Raw genomic sequence first — 24,713 nt, forward strand, 5'->3', positions numbered from 1 at the left:
TTGTATTCACACTTGTTGTTACTGAAAAATTCCTAGAGCTAAAACCTCAAACCGGGTCTAAATTGCAAATTTTCTGTGATTTTTAAAGTTGGTCAGGACCCAGAAATACCAGTACAAGTCACAGGTTCAACAAAGCCAAAGAAATCTGATTTGATGCTTTGGGTTGACTTCTTTGATGGAGTTGGCCAGATGAAGTTGTTTCCTTTCTTTTCCAAGTACGAAATCATCATCAAATCACTGTCTACTTGCTCCACCTACAATGTATGATGCAATATCATAATTAAATATTTCATTATGCAACTTGCAAGCATGGTACTAGCCTAGGCCACGGCCCTGTTATGGGCTTTTGCTGTTAAATATTAAGTCAAAGATCATTTTGCACAAGTACATGTACTTACACATTTTATTCCAGCAGTCACCATACAAGCATTAACAAACTTCACAAAAAAAGCAAGCTTACATGAAAGTTCGGGCCTTTGTGACAATGTGTTCAGAATGCAGGTTTGGCTACGCTAAAAATGCCATGTGCTCACAAAAAGTATGGCTGATTGCGTCTTCCAAAACAGCTTCAATCACTGGCTAATCTAGTTTTTTCATCCAAATGAGGTCCTCTCACTTGCATAAACAGACTGTTCCATTGTCTCAAGAGGGAGTTTTAAGGCTGTAAGCAAGATGCGTAATGTCCATGACATAAATTTTTGTAATGTCCATGACGTACAAAGTGTAATGTCCCTGACGCTCATTTGCATATTTACACATATTTTTCATCAAATATTTTGATTAATGGATTTATCAGCTTAAACTAGCTTTTAAAAGAGCGTTGCCATGTAAATGAGGAAAAACCTGACAATTACACATTTTTTCAAGGTAAACCCTATGCAAAATTATTCAAAACCTAAAAACACATTAAATCTTGTATTGTAATTTGAAAGTAGGTGAAAAAAGTGTGTAAAATGGGCTTAGAAATTGTAATTTCATAATTTTAAACACAAATTTTCATGATGTTAAATTTAAAATAAAAACAAAAACCTGGAAACAAAATCTGATTCGAATAGTCCAGACATCATTCTTTCAAATAATGTCAAATTTATTTGTAGGACGTCAATTTGAAATTTGGGGCAACTGACACTTTTTCACGGAATTACCCAGTTGAAACATTGTGTAAACGCGGGGAAATAGGAAACTTGCACTGCAGTACTTGGGTATGGGTTTAGTGTGGAAATAATATAACTTTGATACATCACTTTTGATAGCCCAAAATAAAAGGCATATAACTTTCTTTTAGACAGACCAATTTTTGATGAAGAAAGTACATGTACTAAAAAAATGCATACACATACATGTACCAATAGTTTACATGAAAAATTGCACAGATATACTTGATATTATGGCTGTTACGTGATATTCATTCGTGAAGTTGACTGTGCAACTTCTGAAAATAGGTCACATGAGACACTAAAATGTGATATGGCAATAACATTTGACAGATTAAATTGTCTGTAATGACTGTTGTAAATGTTGTTTGAGTTTTTTTCTGGTATGTTTGATATTGTTATGCCTTCTGAATGCAAGTACAAGTTCAGCAAGAACAACTGACAGATCATGTACTGTACATGTATTTTGTTAAGTCATTTTAGCTTATGGTAAAGTTCATAAGATGTGGCATCCTGAGCGGTTACAAGCGTGCACGCTGATGCTGCTCTTTCACCGCCGAATGTTTCAGTTTGTCAAGTTGGCCCAATCAATTAAAAATAACCCACCTGTAAATTTAGAATGCCTAAGGAATCTGCAACTGTTGCCACAAATTAAATTTGCAGACTTGTCTCACCGTGATTGCAATCGCGTCCTGTTCATAACCGGTTACAAACGTGCGTTGTGTACCGCGTCGAGCCTACACTTGCTGCATTCCAGTAAAACCACATAAACACAGCCTCGTACCTAGTATGTATGGGCAACATGAAGATGAAACTTTTCCTACAACAGGGAACAAGGATGGGGTCACGACCTTAGTCATGTCTTCATTAGTTGGTACAGCTACTACGAGCGTGACTGTCGAAATTTACAGAACTTTTGCAATCCAAGGAAACCTGAGTCAATCCACTGCCATCGCACGATATTTTTTCATTAGAAGCCCAGTTTAAGAACCTACAGACACCATATTACCATTTTGTTGTGTTTATTTGGCAAACTACATATATATATATATATACGAAAGTCGCTCAGCGTCCTGTTTTAACTAAAAACCATTTTTCTCATCTACATGTACATGTAGATGTCATACATTTGTACCAGTATCGCATACATGTATGTGCACGTATACATGTATATGTGTACCACTACATGATGTAAATGGTGTAACTGCAAGGTGTTATCTTACCTTCATGCTTACAGTTGATTTACTGGTCTGTGTCTCTGCTTCAATACTTATTGTTCCTCTTCGCTCTTTCTTGTTGTAAACAGTGACTGCTGTGCCGGTTGTTGAAATTCCTGTATCCGATAATTCAGGTGCATTACCTGTTCTTATATGCACAATCTGCTGTTGACTGAATGAAGGTTTTGGAGAATTTGATTCATCAGAGTCTCTGCAGTATACCACACCACTTTGAGATACAGTTATACTTGGTGCACAGCCCATAACGTTTCTTAACTCACAAATGGCTTCTGCGAATTGGGGTGGACCAAACGTGTACCGGTAAGTTGAGACAATTACAAAGTGAAGTGGAACTTGACTATCAAGTCAAGTTAGCTCTCAGCTGTAATGGCACAATCCACATGAATGGATGACCATTCATTCACTAAAATGGCTGATTAGTTTCACTTTCTGCTCAAACCAGAGACAGATTCAAGTAGAAGTTCAATCCACAAAGCACAGAACTGTCAGCATGGAACTGTCAGGTGTTTTAATCAGATGAAAGTTGCTGAAGTCATGCTAAACATCACAGCAAAGCTGGTCCAACCACCTGACAAATACAAGAAAAACAAATGGAAAAGCAAAAGAGAAACACTTGTAATGGTGATGGATTAAAAGAATTCTGCAATTATAACAATCTTCTAATGTGATTTAGAAGCTTCAAGTATTTTGGTGTATATGTACATGAAATTATTAGGCATACACCTCATAAATATTCACAAACAAGTACGAGCGCGTCATTGGCTAATTCTACCATGTGTCAAGGAAGTATATGTCAAAATGATTCATGCCCCGGTGACATCATCCCGGTGACTATCCACCCTACTGTCATGTGGTAGTTTTTTCTTCACATCGGGAGGTAGTTAAACTGAGCTACATGTACACCTCAGGACCAGTAATTCTTACTACCGGTACTTATACATGTGTACGTAATTAACGGTAGTCCGCTGGCCCGAGGCCATCGAAAAATTCATCAGGCCACTACATTCTCCAAAAACAATGGCCCAACGGGACAGAGGTCATTTGAGGAACATTGCCACATTTTCAAAACTTGCACCACATTTTATGACCCGTCTTTCAAATCAGCGCTGCAGCGCTTTCGAGTCCCCAATATCATTCCACAGTCCACACAGCCATGATTGCCTGCTACCGGTACAATGCGCCAAGCTCGTGTGCCACATACCGGTACATGTACACACATAGCGTGCGGCATGACATTCTGTTCATTGCACAGTTGTACAATGTACATACTGTACATGTACAGCTCATATACATGAGAATGACCTGACTACTAATATGTTGGCTGGTATCATTTTCTAACAATGACAATTTAAAGTTATCTCCCACAGACACCAATGAAACTTTTGCAAGTCATGTTGCGTTGAGACCGCATCGGGCCGATCGTCAAGTACCCTATGAGCAATTTAACCCCAAATTAAATTTGTGAATACAAAAAATACATATACAGACAACAGATCAAGTTCTGGGAATTACATGTAACTTGAAAAAATCTTCCTGCAACATCATTTTTTTCAATGTTTAGCTGTAGAGTTGCGTGTGTGTACGGTGAACTGTACAATGCTACATGTATTTGACCAGATGCATGAGCTGGTTGCCACGTTACGTTCACACCTTCTTTGGCAGTGGCACGGCGCAGCAGGAACCAGTGAAGCCTTGCTTCTGTGCATCGAGGAATACTGCATGCTGTTTCACCACCACAACAGCAAAACGGGAAGGGAACTTGTGAAAACAACAAAACTTTTTCCAAATGTTGCAAATGTAAGCAGACAAAGAAAAAATACAAGCTTTAAGATGTGAAAAAATTGTTGAGACGTGTTTTATAAAGACAGGATGTTTTCCCGTTTAGTAATTTTTTAAGTCTGTTTTTCAAACTAACGGATATAAATTTTGCAGTCGCACTAAAACTTTAGGATCAGTCGCGTAACCAAAAGCAGAACTAGTTTTTGGCCTCAAAAAGTACATCTATATCCAGCCAGGGTGGCCAATCAACTGTTTTAGTAGAGAAGTTCAACTGACTCAAATGGGCATGTGTGGTGGGTCTGATCGATTCCATTACATGTACGGTACTCAACCCGGGCCACCAAAGGTTCACGGGGGCCAGTGCGGTGCACTTCCCACTGGTCCTGTGGGCCACCAAGACACTGAAGTAACATTGTAATTTTGTCCCCTGATGTACATGTACCCGGTACTTTCCCTTAACCCACGCTGTACAGTCTAATACAGAGAGAGTAACTTTCATGTACAGTACATGTACTGTACTTGCCTTATTATATTTAGCCAGTGCCAGCAAAAATTAACTAAACAGTATTTGGCTGATCTAGCCGGCTACTAATCTGGTTCCCTGCCCAAAGTTTCCCTGACGACTCTGATAAAAAATCTTCGGTAGGGCATCACCCACGGATATAAACAGATATGACACAAGGGTCAAGTCGAGAGCCCGGGTGTTTTCAATTTCGTTACAGTGATGCACCCTGTATCATAGTGTACAGTGTATGTGTGGGCATTATACTGTATTCTGCATTTCACCTACAGTAAGCATTTATTCGGTCAAGGCGACCTTCGATTTCAGTGTTAAGTCAAATATTGTAGGATCAACAGCTAGCATTAGGATACGGGATTTTACGTTCAACAGTAAGCCTACATGTACCTAAATGTACCCGGTTGGAAATAACCGAACATGAATGGTACCATCCGAACATGCTGAATATAAATGGGATGACTTTGATATATTTCAGCTATTTTCGGAAATCTGAAGGAATTCCTCCAGTCTTGGTCAAGTGGACATTGGATGATACTGGATCCTTGATTCGTAGAGTAGTCAGAATCATCGAGTCTGGTATCCAGACTAGCCAGCTACAACTTGACAGTGCCCTCTTTGATGTGTATACATACAGTAAGTAAGCCTACTGGTATAATGGTTATTACATGTACATGTAAGTCTACCTCTTCACTAATAAATTTATGATTATGCACGTACATGTATGCACACAAATGGCCATGGTGTCAAGAAGTGTGAGCAGGCCATTGAAAACGTACCGGGGTGCAACTTTGATAATCATTCTCTCTCAGGTTTTCTGGCTTTGGTAAGTTTTTTCTTCAGAAAATTCCATTAAATCATGTTTACTATTACATGTACATGTATACATGTACTGTAGCCTCTAATTTGAGTGGAATTTTTAGTACTCTGTAAAAAAGACTTTATAATCGTAAATTTTCCTGTGCACACAAGATCGCCGTTTCTTAGTATGGCCTGCTTCCATCATAACATTGTTGGTGTTCTTGCTGACCTGTACATTTATTAAACATGTGCTGATGTTCAACGTACATGTAACAGTACTGTACCCATTCGATTCCCTACTTTCTGCACTTGGGAAATCTGAAGAACCAGATCCCTTTCTCTTTGGAATCTGCACTTTGTCTTATACAACCCCAAACACAATGACTTCATGTACAGTAGAGCTACATGTACATGTACATGTGTGGCACACTTTGATTTTTTTGCCTCTTGTGCCTTGATAGAACAATATTTTTACCTTACCTTTTGCAGTAAGTGAAATTACATGTACATCAAGGTCTTAATATTCTCATTCTCTCATATTCTCATCATTAAATGCTGACTTTTTGTACCCTCTACAAAGTTTCAAAGAAATTCTTTTTGGTATGATTATCTGATTTATTTTAAGTCAATAATGAATTCCTTTAAAGTAAACCCAAAAATCAGAAATTATATTCCCTTACAAATTTGTAGTAGGTATGACATGCTTACAGATTTGTAAGTCACTACTCCACGTGACTTGCAACCCTACAATTTGGGTTGGTAACACTTTGGTATTTTGAATTCAGCCTCAGTTAAGTCCAATCAAGGTACATTTCTGTGATACAAAAAAATTCAATTTTCTCAGTCAAATCTAACCCCCAAAAGCCATGAAAATTAATGCATATGTACATTTTTTCTATGTGAAGTTTGCGGTGACACCATGTAAACAAATTCTCTCTTTGAGTGTGTGTGGTTCTGAAAAGAACCGCGGTTCACTCGACGTTTCGAACAGTGTGCTCTGTTCGTCTTCAGGAGAAAGAGCCATTTTTTCACATTTTGTCTCTTTAAATCTGATGACCTATAATTTCAAGACCATGTGACTATTTCTTGAAAAGCAATTCTAGCTCTCATTCTCCACGAAAACAACCCAAACACATCGTACACTTCGTGAGTATCATCACACAGTGAGCATGCATCTGGTTGATGGCTGTCCCCAACCAACCTGTAGACTCCATGGGCTGCGTGCGTGTGTACTACATGTACATGTAAGATCATGTAAAGCATTGCGGGAACCAACCACTGATCTCCATTACTAGACTGCTAACTTCTCATTCTCCGTGAAGAGAAAATTTGACGCCATAGGGCGCTTATATTTTCTGTCCACATGCGTACTCATACAACATTAAAAATCAGATAGAATGAATATCAAATTATCTACTCTAAATGCAGCGTGCATTGGGTACCCATAAAATCCCAATAAAAAAGTCATGGCAAAATTACCTGCAGCACATATGCGCACGTGTTTGCATTATGTGTGCAGAGCAAAATGAAACACTCATTTATTGATTGTGTGTTTAGGTTTTTTGCGTATCAGCTTTGTTGACATTTCATTTTAGAATACAGACGCATTTAAATGCAAACAGCTGTACAAAAAACCATAAAACTTTCAAGTTTCCATAAGGCTTTTGTGCACAAACATGGATGCGCCCACCAGGCATCACTTTGCGCATGAGTCAGCACTCTAGTTTTTATACACGTACGGGTAGCTCTATGCCACAAACCAATATGGTGTGGAAAGATCGTACTCCTACCCATGGGAACATGGTTGGGCTTACCATTCCATATCGGATCTTCAGAAGCGGGGGGATGGAAACTTACAAGTATTTTCACTGCACAACTATCCTTTACCAGTACAAACAAAACAGGTTCTAAGGCAAAGACTAAATATTGTGTCGCTGCCAGGCAAAATTTAAATTAAAATGAGTGTGGCAATAGCACGGTAATAGCGCAGCAGTTGCACAAAATGTCAAACTTACCGGTAAGAGCAGTGTCGCTCGGTCCACTACATGTATTGTACCATGTCAAATTAAAGGGCTTGTCATGCCAAATTCAATTTACCAAGCCGAATCGTGCTCAATGCCATGCTATTGCCATGCCGAACTTTAAAAATATTGAATTATTTGAGTTTGGCATGGCAGTAGCACAGCATGTACCCCGGTACATGTAGCCTGGGCCTAAGTCATGTACAAAAATTGTATTATCAAAGCATTTCAAAGTGAACATCCACAGGAATATTCCTTCCCCTCTCATCAGCTTTACAGCACAACATACTGTACAGCAAGACACACACACAGGATGGTCTTGCAAAGTTGCAATGAAAACAAGATTCCATTCCCCTGCTTCCTAAAATGGTCGAGCTGACACCGGTACAATCGTCAACCATCAACCCGACGCAAGCACACTGTGATGCAAGCGAAGAGTACAATGTGTTTGGGTCGTTTTTGTCAGGAGAATGAGGGTGGTGAGTAAACGCTTTTTTTTTTCAAGAAATAGTCAGTCCCTTGGTCTTAAAACCATGTACATGTATGTATACAACATCAGATTTAAAGAGATAGGCCTATGCATCAGTTTTGACAGCTTTTGGGGGGGAGATTTGATTGAGAACACAGAATAGAAATGGACCCTAAACCTGAATAAGTTGGACTTATATGTACATTGCTCTTCCCCAGTCAGCCATCCCTTCATAAATGTATACACAGTACATGCTGGCCGCTCACTTTTACTTTTTACAAGGCGCCCTCATTTAACAGTTTTTCAGTAATATCCAGCCTCAACGTGTGTCATACGCCACCAGTCAGTAAGTCCATCTTGACAGATAAGCCATTGGTGATATGTAGCTATTCATCATTGCATACAAATGACATGATCTTGCATAATGTATATGAAATTTCCACCAATAAAGTAGTCCGACTTGGAATTTCTACCAATCGAAGTACTCAGAGTTGTCAATCTGTTCATTATAATAGAGGTATGGATGATGTGAAAACAGGTCCAGCAATTGATGTGACTGGCTGCTACCACTTTTGGTAGATGAGCCCACTCACTATGTACAAACGGCAGATTCATCAAGTCGGAATTACTGAAATCATACAGTAATAAGCAAAGATCATATAGCCCCGCATAGCGGCGCAAGATGGCAAACTTCACCGAGAATACACGTAAAACATTGTAATCGCATGGGTGCCATTTGGGCAAGCGATACCCCTGCACAATGCACATTAATGCACAGGCGCAGCTGCAGGCACATTCACCTGGTGCACCCGTGAACCGCGCAGGTGTATCGTTTGCTCAAATGGCGCCTGTGGTAATTACACCTTTTGGACAGAGTTATCCATCTTGCGCCTTCGGCGCTATACGATCTTTGGTAATAAGTAGACACAAGAGGGTGCAAGCAAGTAACAACGCGGGCCTCGATATGTATCCGCAGCATAAACAAAGATGTCACAGCGATCCCAATTTGGGTCAAGTCTAAAATGGACCCCAATATGACGTACATGTGTGTTGTAACTGTGCTGCAGTCCAAAACCCATATTGTTACAAACCAATATAAAATTGTAGGCTACAAGTCACACCAAATAGTGACTTGCAGTTCTGTAAATAGAGTATATGGTGTACATGTTTGTGAGTGTAATCAAGATTTACCCATATTCATCAACTTTAAAGAAATTCTTTAATGTTAATGTATTGGAATTTAGAGATTTGTTAAAGGTACATGTATGCCACATTAGGGAAAACTCAGCCATATTAGCTGAATTTGTGCCCAATTTCCAGACACCACTGCTTTTAAATTTTGGATTATACATGTACTGTACCTGCATTTCGTGCCACTAAATTTTTTCGCAAGGTCAAGGTTTCTCAAGGTAACGGTGTTCCTTACCAGTAGAACCCTGTTCCAGTTATAACAAAATAAGGAAACAAAGTTCACTTTTTCAAATAAGTGACATTAAGACCTTGAGCATCTATTTTTCAATTCTAATACACTGTAGGGGAGATGGGGGTTAGTTGGAACACGGGGTTAGTTGAAACATTGACTTTTTCTATCACAGCTTGAACAGATTTTATGAAAGGCTACCATCTAGAGGTCTCTCTTAGCAACAGCCATCCACCATATTGCCTGCAGCAACACTGTACCAATAGTGCACAAGTGGGAAAGGTAAGTTTGTTTTTCACCTGTTGAGTAAATTTTTCACAATTCAAAAAATGTGTAATATCTTAATGATGTGTATACAGTAGATAACAGTGACTAGGTATTTTAGGCTCCACTTCTAAGCTACAAAGTAAGGTTAAATAGATGTGTTACTGCAGCCTCTGTTTTGTGTAGTGAGCATACAAATGTCACATGGGCCACTGGGGTTAGTTGGAACATTTCGATGGGGGCTAGTTGGAACATGTTCCAACAAACCCACACATCATAAATTATTATACAATATACGAATGAACAAAAGTGCTACGACTGTATTTTTCGTGTATGAAAGAGGTGCCTTTTCGATGAAGAATCTAATATATTTGTTAACTATTTGTGCACCATTTAGTTAGCTTCAGGACCTATTGCCACAAAAAATAAATATGTAGACCTACCGTACATGTAGATCTGTTGTAACATAGAAAAACAGATTGTTTGTATAACTGCAGGCCTATTGCTCACTTCATTTCTCACCTAGGCCATAGTTTAATCTGCCTACAATATTCCAGTGAGAAAAACATAGAATGTTGGCTATTCCTGCGTTTTACTCATCCTTTTGCCATGTTTGCACAACCGTTTTAATAGATTGTTGTTCTTGTTTCTCTTCAGCATTCAAGATGCCGCAGAACTACATCTGCAAAACAACGTACGACCAGACCCCACCAGGTGTTATGGAGTGAGCTGTGCAAGAAAAGATTGTGAATCGAAGACAAGTCTGAACTCTTGCAACTGAGTTTGAAATACCTCATGTCACCCTTCGAAGATATGTTTTTCAGGTGCTGAACAACCAGGAACATGTGTACCTTCTCAATTTTTATGCGAGCTTTTCTTGTTATTGTAGGGGGTTGGGTAAAACTTCCAGTTTTTATGTTTGTGCTGTTTGTGCCCTTTCTTGCCAGTTACAATTAGTTAATTATACAAAAACACTGGGAGTGTGGCCAGTGCTTGGAAAAAATATTTTACATGAACGCAAGAAATAAATGTAGCTTTTAAGTAATTATACTGTACTTTATGAGTAACCGCATACCATGTTCCAACTGACCCCATATCATGTTCCAATTTACCCCATAGGTAAGGTAAGTTGGAACACATGTCATAGTCGTGATCGAAATGGATGCTAAACAACCATCAACGATTCTAAGAATTTAATATGCTACATTAGTAACCCACTTGTATACGAATAAACTGGTATAGCATTTGTTTCTTGAAAGGAATCTGTTTGTGTTATATAGATGTTTTTGTGAAAATCATTCCAACTAACCCCCATCTCCCCTACATGTAGGTCTAGTTTAGTTAAATGTTGACCAAAAAACACAATTCTCCTACCTGCGTTTGGCAAATGATAACCTGCTTGGTCAGATCACACCATTTTGTTTCAGTTTTGGTTACCTGACCAGGCCATTGTGAATACAAACATTTATTAAGATTTGTCATAAATTTCAATCCAGGTCAAGAAGCCAGCTCATTAATTTGTCTTTGTTCACATCTCTTTGTCCATACCCATAATTCCCCCAAAAATCTGTCCTCTTTTCACAAACAGTCTTTCTGATGATGAACACGATGAAAGAGGGCACCATCGCCAACTGACATCTAGAATTCGTAAAAGTACACTTTGTTTCCTTGTTACATGTACACATGTACATACATGTACATCTATGTATGTACATAGAAACAGAGTGAAGGTAAAGAACATCAAGGTGCTCAGGTACCAGGCTTAGAACCAGCTCAAGTTTTTCGATGAAGTGGTTTAGCAACAACTCATTTCTAAACTTGTCAAAGGTGATGTGCTCAGTTAGCACTGGCACCTAGACCTGTACAAAGTCATGTACATGTAGACTGTACACGTACTGGTGTACTTGAACTCCAAGTCACAACTGTACTTTCCTACCTCCATGGTACCGTAGTAGCGACTTCTTGAAGTACACCATTGTCATGACAGGTTTTTTCCTGTACATGTAAGTCTATGGATACATGTACCAGTAGGCCAAGGTACATTTGTTGTGAGAACATGCATACTTTTACATGTACATGTACACGTATGTGGAAGAAAATGGAGAATCCAAATAAGACAAGCAGGCTCAACAAGATAGCAGCAACTTACAAGCTGATCGTCAAAACATCAACAGTTTTAGTGAATTCGACTTAACTCGGTCCGAAACAAACTCAGTCCGAGTCAACTTGCTCACAGGTCAACTTGGTTTCATGTCAACTCAGTCTTTTTGAAAAAAAAAAGTACATATTGTTTGGTACATCTCGAGCTGGGACCAAACTGTCATTGCATGCACACTGCAATTAATGTTGCCAAGAGCTTGATGCCAGGTGCGCAGAAATTCATAATGCCATGCTAATCACAATCATTTATGGAATAAAACTGAAATGCGAGGATTACCTTTTTTAAAATGTTTAAAGACGTCTATTGACATCAAACAAAAAGAAGCGACCGGTGTGCATCAGAAGTTACTGTTTGCAGAATTTTGGTTATTTGCAGGACTCAAACAATTTGATTTGGGTAATATCTCTTGGTACTTTGGTTCGATGACAATGGGCTTTATATCTCAAAGTAATCGCTGTGGTTAGCAGAAAGCTAGTCTGAGAACAAAGGGGCGGCCTGGTGACTGAGGGTTCTCATGGTTCTTGAAGTAGTGGAAAGGTGTCCAAGTATCAGGGCATTTGCAACTGAAAGTTTAATAGGGCTATAAGATGAAACTTTATGGTATTTCCATTCTTTATTCATTCCGACGTGTCCGAGTTACATACATGTACATTTATGTATGTCATCCAACACCTTGCATGAAATTAAACTTTGTGGGTAGGGCCTACACCTACAATATGCTGATGTCAATGGATGTGATTGCAGACTCAGTATATATTCCCTGTCTGCCTGTGTTCGAAAGTTTAACCATTCCTTCCTCAATGGTTTAACATCATGCAGTCTACATGTACAACTTTACAAGGCTAGGCCTCCTTCTATTCCTCCATGCATGGTTGACCTGGGACAATGCTGGGACCGAGTTGATCTGAGACCAAGTTGACTGGGACCGCGTTGATCTTCATCCACAGTACATACATGTACATGTATGTACAGTACATGTACAGTACTTACCATGCTTACCGCAAGGGACTTCGTGATACAACGTCCAGGCCTCTATTCTCTCATAGTAATAATACTGAGGCCCTGCAAATCACAACACACTCAGTCACTCCAAACATGAACATGATGATGGAGGTAGAAATAGGCCTAGATCCACAATAAAGTCCTCTTGAAATGATACTACTGACGGAGCAGTCAATTTCAAGAATTTTCCCATGACCCTGTGTAGATTGTCATGATTGTAACTATGGCACTTGGCAGGCAAATAACTGAGGTTCATCACCAGAGTCGTGTCGACGCTAAATTTGATTCTGATGCCACCATGCATACGTTCCTGAATATTTTATGATAATACCTTGACAACAGTATACGCGCGCACTGTTCCCAACGTGGTTTCCAATCATTTGCTGAGTATTTTGCATAGCACAATAATATCTTAATATCGTTGCTTGGGGCCAGCACACAACTTGCACACGGCATGCGTTATGTTAAGCTCCAACTGTGTCCCAAATAATGCTGCGACAGTCCCAACTGCAGTGCAGGGCTGGCCCAACAATTGTTTACAATTTCTAAAGAAATGTTCTCAACCTCCAAGTTCCATTTTACACTTGACACATGATCTAAAATATGGCACTTCATCTGGGTGCATTCCACCAAATGGTTGTATTTCTGCGCGCGAGCTCATTGATATTTTGTGACCCCAGATATGTTTTTACAATAAGACATGCCGAACCATGAGGGAGCATAAATATTTCTTTAAATCCTGAATTTTGGACTGATAGTTTCCAGTTTGGGGTATTTTTTCACAAAAAGCCCCAAATTGCGGGCCTTTTTGGATAGAGGCGGGCGGTTACATTCAGAGTTGAGTTTATAGAGTTACTACTATTTGTGGGGCATCTTCGGGGAAAGGCGAATGAAAAAAATTCTTGGCTAACTCCCATAAAAGTCATCTTCTGGCCATCATAATCTTGAACTTCCAGTAAAAAAAAAAAGAAAAGAAAAAGGGAGGCCAACCTCTTCCCGAGGGCCACTGGCAGGCGGCGCTATTTTGGTCTGATAGGTTATTTATCATTCTGTGGATGATGCACTGTTTTCAGGCTAAGAGCGCGTATTTGGTGTCACTGATACACAAGATAGCCTTGGCAGCTCTGCTCTTACTAAAAATGGCCGATTCAAACCAATTGATTTTTGAATGGGATTTAATTGGAATAAAATTGGGTCCAACTGGCAATCAATTGGTGCGCAGTTGGTTTCAATTGGTATGTTTTCTCTTCCATTTGTTTTCCCCCATCAATTGGAGATTTCAAATGGGACGCAATTAGTTTCAATTGACATTTTTTTCTTTGCTGTTTATTTTCCCCAATCAATTGGAATTCATGGGAATCAAATGGTTCCAATTGGTATGCTTTTTCTCTGTTTGTTTTCCTCGATCAATTGGAAATTTCAAATTGAACGAGACTAAAGGTTCCAACAGGTTTGCTTTCAGCTTGTTTCCCCCATCAAATGGCTTTTTCAAATGGGACTCAATTGGTATTGACATCGTTTTTTAATTGGTTTATAGTGAAAGTCCTACTACAACTGCCACAGGCAGCCGTTCAATGGCATCCCCTTGAAGATTTGGTTAAGAAAGCCACGCCACAAGCAGATGTTGGTTGGCTTTTCCCCTGTAAATAGTTCTTGCGTGGATTAGGCCAGTATTCAACAAAGAAAACTGGCCCATTCAACGACAGTGTCCCTTTTGTGTTTGTGCATGTGCGAGGTTTTATGAGTGTGTGCGGAGCAAGGCAGTCGCCATCACCTACTCAACGAGTTCGGTTGTCAAGACTGATGACTGCAAGGCCTCAAACCAAGAAGTTTAGCTCGACAAAGTAGTCTTCTTTACTTTGTCACAGTTTTTTTTTTGGGGGGGGCTGTTGTCTGGAAGCGGGATAGGAGCCGTGTATACTCCTATACGGTAACTATCCCAGCGGAAGGACAACACTTTTTCACCTTTATACAGTGTATTTATTTTCTTACTTCAATTCTGCCAAGATGGAAATTTTCCCCGGAGGTCAGTGCTAAGGCATATATACTTAAGTTCGTATAGGGATAATTTGGCTTAATTTATTCAAATCTCCTAAAGGTTCTTCGGTTGGTTACAATTGGATTGTGAATTGGTATTCAACTTTATGGTGTCGATTGGTTTTAAATGATACACCTGAGAAGAGGTCCGAATTGTTACTCAGTATTCAAGCCAATACGGGCGTTTCACAATAGCGCGCCTCCAAGGGTTTTCAACGCGTTGGCCAATCACAGTGCTTGAAACTTGTCGACCCAATGCGCATTTGGAAGGGGTCGACAAATTTCGCGCGTTGTGATTGGCCAACACGTTGCAAACTCTTGGAGGCGCACTATCGTGAATCGCCCTTATTGAATCTAATTAGATTCCAATTGATTCCAAGCAAAAGCAATTGGTTTTGGAATTGGTTTTTGAATTGGTAAGTGAATTGGATCCAGTGGGTAAAGTTAATTGGTCTCAAAAGGTAAGTGAATTGTCGAAGCGAGTATGCGGCCATGTTACGCCATTGTATTGTGACGCAAATTATTATTTTTGTTGTACATGTACATTATCAGACAGTGCGAGCGCGGGACGTGCCCATGTTCAACTACTGAGGACGCTATTTGCGAATAAAAAGAGACAGCGCGCGCGCGGCCAGGTAGTCGCGAGTTTGGTTCTCGTCCGGGACGGACGAGCTGGTGCCAGGTTGTGCTAGGTAATAGGAGGTTACGCTGCGTGGATTCGAGCGTGGGCATCTATACATACCTGAGTGGGACCATGGTGGGCTACTGGGAGGGAACTAGGAATTAGTTCCAGTTCTTAGGGTGTGGAGTACCCTGGGGAAGAATACTTATACCCTGGAGGATACCTTACGGGAGGGTCCAAATAAAATAAAGTAGGAGGCGCGAGGGTAGTAGGAGGCTATCTGCAGGAGCTGCGTCTGTAAAGCGCAAACGCAATAAATACGAGTCAACTTTGAGTAAATTGGTAATTTGCCTCAACGGTCGGTTTGTCAGTCCATTAATATAACAGAGCCTGAAGTAAAAAGGTCACACAGCGAGCTTCCGGAACCCTCGCGCGGTCCGCCTACGGGGATTTTACATATACCCAGCAAGAAATGAGACTGAGGGGTACCCCCCCCAACATGTCCAATCCCTATACACATTCCAGACTTGTCACTTAACGCATCCTCCAAGATGTCTGAAAGGAATTCCCCAGATTCCTGCGAGACAATGACCTACACAAAGCAGGGGGGGGTTCTCTCCGTCTCATACCTTGCTGCATATGATTTTACATGGGGCCGTAGGGGTGTAGTCTGGTTTAAACCGGGGGGTGTGATTTTCAAGAAAGCGCAACCCAAACTTCCGGTATTTAAACGAGGAAGGTATTAAAGTGCGCACGTGAAAAGCAGATTGACCCAGATACATGTATTTGCTACTTTTCTGCCATCGTTTATCAAAAACCACATAGTCATAACGTATGCATGCTGGTTTTGTTTTTTGGTTTTTTTTTTTTAAATATGAACACCTCTAGTCTGGATACCAGACCCGATGATTCTGACTACTTTAAGAATAAATGGTCCGGTAATTGATCTTCTTTATAAATTATGAATCTGCTTGCCCTGAAGAAGGTATTCAGTTACCAAAAGCTCGGCAATCACATTTTCCAGAGCACAGATTTTATATTATATTCTTGTCAATATAAATAACCAGCGTCAGGAATTTCGTTGCGTGTATACTTTCAAATGGAGTTTTCAAAAACCAGTTGGGGTCACTGTGCTTCAATCCTCAGATTTCGAAGAGAAACTGAATTCTGCACTTGGAATGGATAAATTTGGAAAGAATAATGGTTGAGGTGCACGCAGCAGTGAATTACCAGAGATCGAAGTCAAGTTTGGAAGAAGGAACGGAAGGAAATGTGAGTTGCGCCTTTTTAAAGTTTCAGATAGATTCTCAAGTTGTACAGTATAATGCTTAACTTCAAGCCTATATAGGCCTAGTAAGAAATTTATGACAATCCATCTAGCCTAACAGGCTTTGTAAATGAAACTTCACTATCTAGAAGTTGGGACCACTGAAATGCTACTTATTGGCAAAAGTAGTTTCAAAAACTGAATGACTAATTTGTCGTTTATTTTCCCCAAGTTTCACCGGCAAAATCTCAAAGACAACCATGATTTGTGTTTTTCGGATCTAAAGACGCACTGAACCCAAATCGTGTGACAGACTATGCGATATGAGTGACAGAATCCTTCTTCGGGGCAGAGATGAATCCAAAGTGAGAAGCAGAGTGCTGACGTTTCTGTTAAATAAAGTTACAAACAAGGGAATTCAAAGTCAACGCAATGAAAGAAACTTAGTCTACATGACAAAATTATTCTTTCATGCTACTTCGCTGTGCTCATCCGCATAAAAAATAGCTTTATGTGATTGGACTGCCAAAAAAGAAAAGTCATGGAGGCAAGTGATACTGTAATGTCTCTATCGGAAACCATGGGCGTGAGGTCTGAACACGAGCACCGAGTGTTAAACTTGTATACTTTTACAACTCTTACAAATTGAGCCAACAAGACGAACAAAATTACCAAAAAGCAAAGCAAAACTGCACAATGATCATCTGATCTATCTCTTTAAGTCATTTGACTTTTTTTAATTACCACTCTTAGGGTCATCTGACCTTAGATAACGGCCCGCCTGTACTTAGGCCAATCAACTATTGAACACATTAACTTTGGCAAAACCCAAATAGATTTTGCATTCAGCAGATCATCTGACCTCCCATAATGGCCTTCCTACATGCCATTTAAGCAATGGCTGATTTGAATCAGTTCCGATTAGGCCTATTTTTTGTTTACGTACACTATTCAGTTCATGAACTTTTAATTAATACAACGTTGAATCTATGAAGTATTCACATTTTACTTACTAATACAAGTTATTCGACCTATGGTTAATGGCATATATTTCGAAATTTCACTAAATGGATACAATTTAGTTGCCTTTGAGACCTTCAAGAGTTCTGAAACGTTTAGTTTAACATCTGGTTTTTTGGGGGCTTGATATGTCTTCCAACGACCCTTCTGCATTATCGACGCCTCCATAACGTGTTTGTTTGCCAAATGAATTGCACCCCCAGACCGTAGACTGTGTAACCCATAAGAATGTGGATCAGCTACCCCTATACGTTTAAGCGTTTGGAGAAATAATTCTCTGCATCGTGAGTAACTGAGTGGCTTGTTAGCTCCTCACTTGTAAGTTTTCGTGCTGGAGAAGGAGAGAGAAGTAAACAAGAAGGCATCTTGCCCGATTTGAATATCAAAGGCTTCCATAAATTTTCGCAGGATTTTAAGTGGTGAATAAGGATCTTCTGTATCGTACAGGTAAGTGGTTTGACCATCTCTGAAAACATCGTTTTAGATTTAGGAATAAATGCAGAAATACCTTTATGCACCTGAAGAACAGAAAAATGATTAGCTTTGATAGCCGCCATTTCCTCATGACGAAGAAACAAAGCATACTTAATCGAAACATAACACGCCATTCGCAGGTCTAGGAGTGAGGAATCGGGGCCAGTTAACAAATCGATAATAATTCTAAATTGCGACAAGGACCTATGCTTTTGTACTGGGGGTTGATGTAATTGCCGTCTACCGCTGATAAGAATATGCTGGATAATGGCAGAATCGAGGGGATTAATCTTGACATTAATTAATATATGTAACCATTTAAGTGAAGCAACAGTTGTAGCCAAAACACTTTCAGAATTGGACTGGTCTTTGACATGTGAGAGGTATGTTGCCAAGATTGGTTCCGAGACGGGCAACATTTGAGGGACTCCATTCACTTTTAACCAGGAAAAGAATTGCTGACATTTATATACATATGAATTTACCGTGCCCTCCGATTTTGCGAGAATTATATCTTGCAGGATCTGGTCTGGTTTATCTTGTAACTGGATAGGACAGGTGAGCCAAAATGGGTGCTTACGAACTATCTGTGAGAAAGAGAAACAAATACAGTCAAGTTAAATTTTGCACAGGTTGGGGAGGGGAATCAAAGTACGCTGCAGCAATATACCCATTAAAATACTGGGAGCAGAGAATGGAGTTCATATTTCTACCACGCCGTAAGGCGATGTAACCGAAATCATAGATCAACCGCTTCATGAAGTGTTTAAAATGGGACCACAACAAAGGCCAGAAGGGATGGGAAGGCCACTAGGGAAAGACAAGAACCCCGGTGCATTGGCAAAGATGCATATGTTTTAGCGCGGCCGGAATGAGAACCACAGGTGGAACTATGAGAGCATTCTCTCCTGACCAGTTCTGAGCGAAAGCATTCACCCCGGATGAGCCTGGGTTCCAGAAACGGGAGTAAAATCGTGATACCTTGGCATTGTAATAGTTTGCGAAGCAGTCCACCGTAAAGGGGCCCCCAAAGGTTATTGATAGTGGCAAAAAAAATTCCTCAGTCAAGGTCCAATCATCGAGATCAATGAATCTGCTTAGAAAATCTGCTTGTTCGTTTTCTTTTCTAGGAATCCAATCCACATCAATTCTAATAGAGTTCTGAAGGCATATCTTGAAAATATCAAAAGGTATAGCCTGCAAATGGGATTTCATACTACCGCACTCGATAATCTTTGCAGCACTCTGACTCTCAGTGAGTATCTTAAGGTCTGAGGATGATATTAATGGAAGAAAGGATGACAGCGCAAAACGAATAGCTTCGAGTTCTCTCCATGTTGAACTTTGAAGTGATTCTTCAATGGACCACAGCCTGTGAGCAGAATGGATATCATTACATATAATCGACCCTGCACCAGTAGAGCTTGCATCAGAGTACACTTTTTTTTGTGAACTTTATAGGAGAAGACGTGTCGAACATTAAGGCGGCGGACATGGTCTTTCCAGAATTTTAACTCTAAATGACACGCCATGTTAATTTTTCAGCGACAACGAGTCACTTTCATCTGAACCTGCAGCAACGCTGCACTGACAATTACGAGTCATAAGTCGGATGATATTGCCCAAGACAGGGGACAAAGAAATTATCTGACCAATGAACGAATGAAGTTGTCTTATTGTGTAGGGTTGTTGTAGTAAATTGAGTTTAATATCTTTTTAATTCTTTTATCCAGAATTTCAAGGGTTCCCTTCGGTGTCCCGCTTCATGCCTAACCAGACCAAGGAAGTGGACGGATCCCAGTTACATTTGTTAATGTTGTACACAAAGCCTGATTTCAATAAATCCTGCGGGATGTGACGAGATATTTGAAGAGCATTGGAGTTGCGTGTATTAGAGTCTGCTGGGGCAGGAATAGAAACAAAACCACCATCTAAATATCGAGCAATTAAAATGCCGCATGCCCCCCAGTGTTTTACCAACGGCTTGAGCAGCTTGGTAAAAATATAGGGAGCAGTACTCAATCCTAACGGCAATACGGTAATCTCAAAATACCTTTCAACTCCGTTAATGGTCCAAGCAAAGCCTTAATAACACTGTGAAGACTCGGAAATCTCAACTTGATGGTACCCAGACTTGAGATCAAAGGATATCATTAGAGCTTTGGGACACAGGTACTGAAGAGTGCATTTCAAATCATCTATTTTGAAGTGTACTTTGCTAATGAATTTATTTAGGACACTTGGATCAAGAATTAACTGTTTCTTTGAGGAATTGTGGGAAACAGAATGTGGGCTGACTATAAAAGAAGGAAACAATTTTCTACAATACGATTTGTAGCAGATCCAATACACTTTCAATTACGAATATAGCCTTTCGTAAAGCCGACTGATTATTTCTAAAGAACATTGGAGAAGGAACAGTACCAAAAGGAATTCTGTATCCATATTCGACAATAGAAAAATCGTATCACGCGCATTTATCCCTCGCCAAAATTCTGCTTGCGTCTTTAGCCTCTCTTTTACCGGAATATCATCTGAAACCAAAGGTTTATGTCCCAAGACCGTCCGGAACAATTTACCTGAATAACATCGTCAAACTTTGTGAAAATTGATGTCCTACAAAAGCTGTTAGGCGTCGGAGATTCCGGAGGGGCCGGCCTTATCGCAGTCATCAGTGGCGGGGGTGCTGGATCGCAAACTGGGCGAGGCAAGGAGGGCTCGTTGGGACGCTGGGATGGTCCATACTGCAGATGGGCACCTGGGACCCCCGAATGCAAAGACTGAGCTGGCTCTGGTAGGAGCACGGTATCAGGCAAATGAGTTGTGGCTTTGGATGAACGGACAGGATTTTGCCCAGTGACCGACAGAACCGCAGGAGTAGCATTGGTTTGGAGCCGGCATGCCTGTCGAAGAAAAATTCAATAAGCAGCAACAACCGAAACAGAAAATATACGAACCTATCGATCTTGAGGGTGGGAGGGAGGGAAACCAAAAGAAGAAAAAGGGTACTAGAATAGTGACACTCGGTGGGTGCAAGACCTGAATGAGAATACGAGTGGTACACACGCTTTATATACATGGTCCGCCTCAACGATCCACAAAGAGGAGCCACATAGGCGTAGCGAGAATTCCTACCATCTAATTAGAATGCAGGTATTCGAACAACTCCATGTATAGCAACACATACAAATAAAACTAAATGTTCTCAGACAAAATTGATTTTTTTGTGCCGGAAGGTAGGCCTATTTGTTAAATGTAAGTCAGGTTGTGAACTCAACTTTTTAAGCTGATTAATAAGTGTCTGTTTTAAAAACGGCAGTAAGTTAGTTTTGTCGCTCATTTAAAGCTGCGTTCACTTTGTTCGCACAGAAATGATTCCCACAATTCCGTATGCTGCATGTCGAATTTCAATAACATTTACTCAAAATATGAATGAATTTTAGTTAGTACAATTTTCCTGAGAGTGTGTAAAATTAAAACCATTTTATTGATGTTTTTTCCGTGTTGGCTCATCGAAACCAGACGGAAAAACGCATGGACAGTTTGGACATCATAGGCCTATTTACAAGACCTATTGCATGCCCTGGTGGAATTCTCAAATTTTTACACACTGAACAAATCACAACTGAACAGACCCAAAGAGAAAATATTGCTACAACTAGATCGTATACAATAGGTGTAAAAAATGAATAAAAACACAAACACACACACAATAAAAAAACAGGTTAACATTGTCCCTTTTGAGTGGGTTCGTTAATATAAGAAAATGGTCATTTATTTCCGGAAATGATATTCTTTCATTTTCTGTTTATTTTTGGCTTGCTTTCGGGAAGGAGGCCGAGGGCTTAGCCATCATCTCATGAGAAAAATGTTATGTTGACCAGAAATGCACAGCATACAGCATTATATTACCCTCCTGAAGCTCTGCCATAGAGTACCGAAGTAAATACGTCAAGCGCACAATTAGTGTGTAGAATTAGTGTGAAGGCATTACCATGGGTATCCAAGAAAAAACAACAAATACAGCATATAACCAAAGATACCCATCAATATGAAAAAAAAGACTAACACTAGGTATGCTTCCCATTTCACTGGCTTTAATTTTGTTTATTAGATAATTTAATTTAATTAATTAAGTTTAATTTAAATTTAAATTCATACCTTGGCTTCAAATTGAAGTCAATGTATTATAGCTGCTTTTAAGGACAAAAGTAAAGTTTATTCTAGCTGTGAGTATATCGGCATACACCAAGTTCTATACATAATTTATGGAAAATACCAAGTTCTATTTATATTGTTATATAACAAGTTGCTAGCTGTGAGTAATTTATGCTGGCTGTGACAAGTTATATTTATCATTTATGGTATAAAAGTGCTGGTAGGTAATTAAATTCATAACGCAACACCCATAAATTCATTTACCACTAAAATTACCCAACACCAGTGCTCCCACAAATTAAAAGCAAAGTCCATAAATGTTCAGCATCGTTGCGTTGACTCGCAACGTTAACAACCAACTCAGAATACTTCATATTACACCTGGTAAAGCTCCAAGTGCAGTGGCTCCAAGTTTTTTCAACGCGTTGGCTAAATGACTGTTTTTTTAAAGCCAGTTTTTAAATCCAGGTTCATCTGGTGGTGTTGGTGTACCTACTGCTCTCACAGAAGCTGCTATACTGCTCACAATGGTGCTAATGGCCAAGGTAAAAGCTGTTAAAATAAAATACTCACAATTGTTACACCTTGCTCTCTAATAATGGTTTGTATTATTTCACATAAAGATACATCTCCATATAACATGTGATCAATCAAACTTTTAATTCGTTTAAATTACCCAAAAGATCTTTTTAGCACTATTTAATAATTCTAAGCGATCATTTAATTCATGTATACGACCTTTGACCCGTTTTTTTCCTTCAGATTCAGGTCGGAGTAATAATTCATCTTGTCGTTCAAGATTTGTTAACCTGTCTTTTTCTTCATTGAGTTCTGATCTCGTTTCTGAGATCTGTACAACATTTTTTCTTAAACTTCCCCTAATTCTTTGCATGTCTTGACCAAAACCACGAATTTCTCTCATTGAGTATTCTTCTATTTAACTTTGTGTATCTGGGTCTCGAATGAGACTTTCTGTAGATTTAATGATCTTATTTAGTGCTTGATCGGCTACTTGAATTTCAGCTTGATCGGTTACTTGAATGTCAGCTTGATCGGTTTCTTGAATTTCATCTTGATCGGTTACTTGAATTTCAGATTGATCGGTTCCTTGAATTTCAGCTTGATCGGTTACTTGAATTTCAGATTGATCAGTTCCTTGAATTTCAGCTAGATCGGTTGTTTTATTTTCATTGGTATCTAAAGTCTCTTTCATCTGTTGAAGTTTTCTTCCATAATTGCGAAAACCTGATTCAGTTCGAATAAAATCTGGTCCGTTTGGATATCCCTCACTTTTAGCAAACTTTGCTTTTGTTTATAATTTTAATTTTGGATTTCCTTTTTTGGTTGGCAATACTTCTTTGTAATTACCAAAAGCTTTGTAAAAAAAGACCTTTATTTGGGTAAAATATAAAATTTTCATAATTGGGTAAAACTGCTAAGTCTGTTCGATCGCAAAAAATAAATTATAGAAATCTTTTACTTCTGGTGAAAGTACAAATATATTTTTCTCCTATTACTAAGGTTTTTTTTTAGGATTCCCGTGTCTGTAAACGTGGTTTCTTGGGTATCATCCCACGATATATCTTGTTCTTCTTGGTCTTGTTCTTTTAAGGGACATGCAGCTATTGAAAACCTTACTAAAAAATCTGGCATTGACAAAACCAAAGTGACATCTTGGTTAAAAAACAAGCAATTTGGCAAATTTATCTGCCTCCTCCTCGGTATAGGCCTATACCCAGACCAAGTACTTCACAATCAGAATATGCCGTTCCCAATGATACACATCAAATGGATGTGTTATACCTACCCTGGGATAGGGTTCCAAAAGGCCCAAGGGGTAAAACTTACAAATATGCTTTGACAGTAGGCCTGGTCGATGTGGCTTCCAGATACAAAAAAGCCGAACCTTTGACAAGTAAAACGGCTGAACAAGTCATAGAAGCCACAAAACAGATTTACTATACATCGCCATTGACTTGGCCTAAAACGCTTAATGTTGACTCTGGATCAGAATTTAAAGGTGACTTAAAAAAAACTTTATTTAAAAATAAAGCATAGGTGCAAGTGGGTGAACCCGGTGTACATCGATCACTAGAGATTGTAGAAAGATTCAACAGAACTTTAGCTGAGCGTTTGTTTGGATACCAGTGCGCGCAAGAAATGTTAGATCCAGGTGAACGAAATGTGGAATGGGTAACAAGGTTGCCTGAGGTTTTAAAATCTCTAAACGGAGAAAAAAACAGATTGATTAAAATAAGCAAGGTCAAGATCTTGTTCCAGCAGAAGCTATAAAATTACATCGTGTAAAT

General features: G+C 39.5%; 1 protein-coding gene and 2 pseudogenes across 9 annotated transcripts in view; all 3 read right to left on the reverse strand.

The window, feature by feature from the left end:
* LOC110987947 (high affinity cAMP-specific and IBMX-insensitive 3',5'-cyclic phosphodiesterase 8B-like) overlaps positions 1-13,369 on the reverse strand; it is a 188,777-nt gene extending 175,408 nt beyond the window's left edge. For 4 of the 8 annotated variants that reach the window (XR_015425144.1, XR_015425142.1, XR_015425143.1 and 1 more), the window contains exons 1-2: positions 12,815-13,369; positions 2,378-2,960 (exon numbers count right to left, since the gene is read on the reverse strand). Coding sequence is in view for 4 of the 8 variants with exons in the window: in XM_022251113.2 (XP_022106805.2) it covers positions 2,378-2,635 (258 nt within the window). In the remaining 4 variants the exon portion in view is untranslated. Of the gene's footprint in view, positions 1-2,377; positions 2,961-4,042; positions 4,115-9,340; positions 9,416-12,814 lie in introns of all 8 variants that reach the window. The other 4 variants (XM_022251113.2, XM_022251112.2, XM_022251116.2 and 1 more) reach the window with 4 other exon arrangements.
* Positions 13,370-16,557: 3,188 nt separating this feature from the next.
* On the reverse strand, positions 16,558-22,857 carry LOC110987946 (uncharacterized; annotated as a pseudogene). Its single transcript, XR_015425147.1, has 2 exons — positions 20,826-22,857; positions 16,558-18,833 (listed from the first exon to the last, which is right to left on the reverse strand). The product of XR_015425147.1 is annotated as an uncharacterized LOC110987946 (transcript).
* On the reverse strand, positions 18,827-20,400 carry LOC147799137 (uncharacterized; annotated as a pseudogene).
* Positions 22,858-24,713: the final 1,856 nt, after the last annotated feature.

Source organism: Acanthaster planci, linkage group LG05 (genome assembly GCF_054643075.1).
Source record: "Acanthaster planci isolate LZ-2023a linkage group LG05, COTS_SCS, whole genome shotgun sequence".
Classification (NCBI taxonomy): Eukaryota; Metazoa; Echinodermata; class Asteroidea; order Valvatida; family Acanthasteridae; genus Acanthaster; species Acanthaster planci.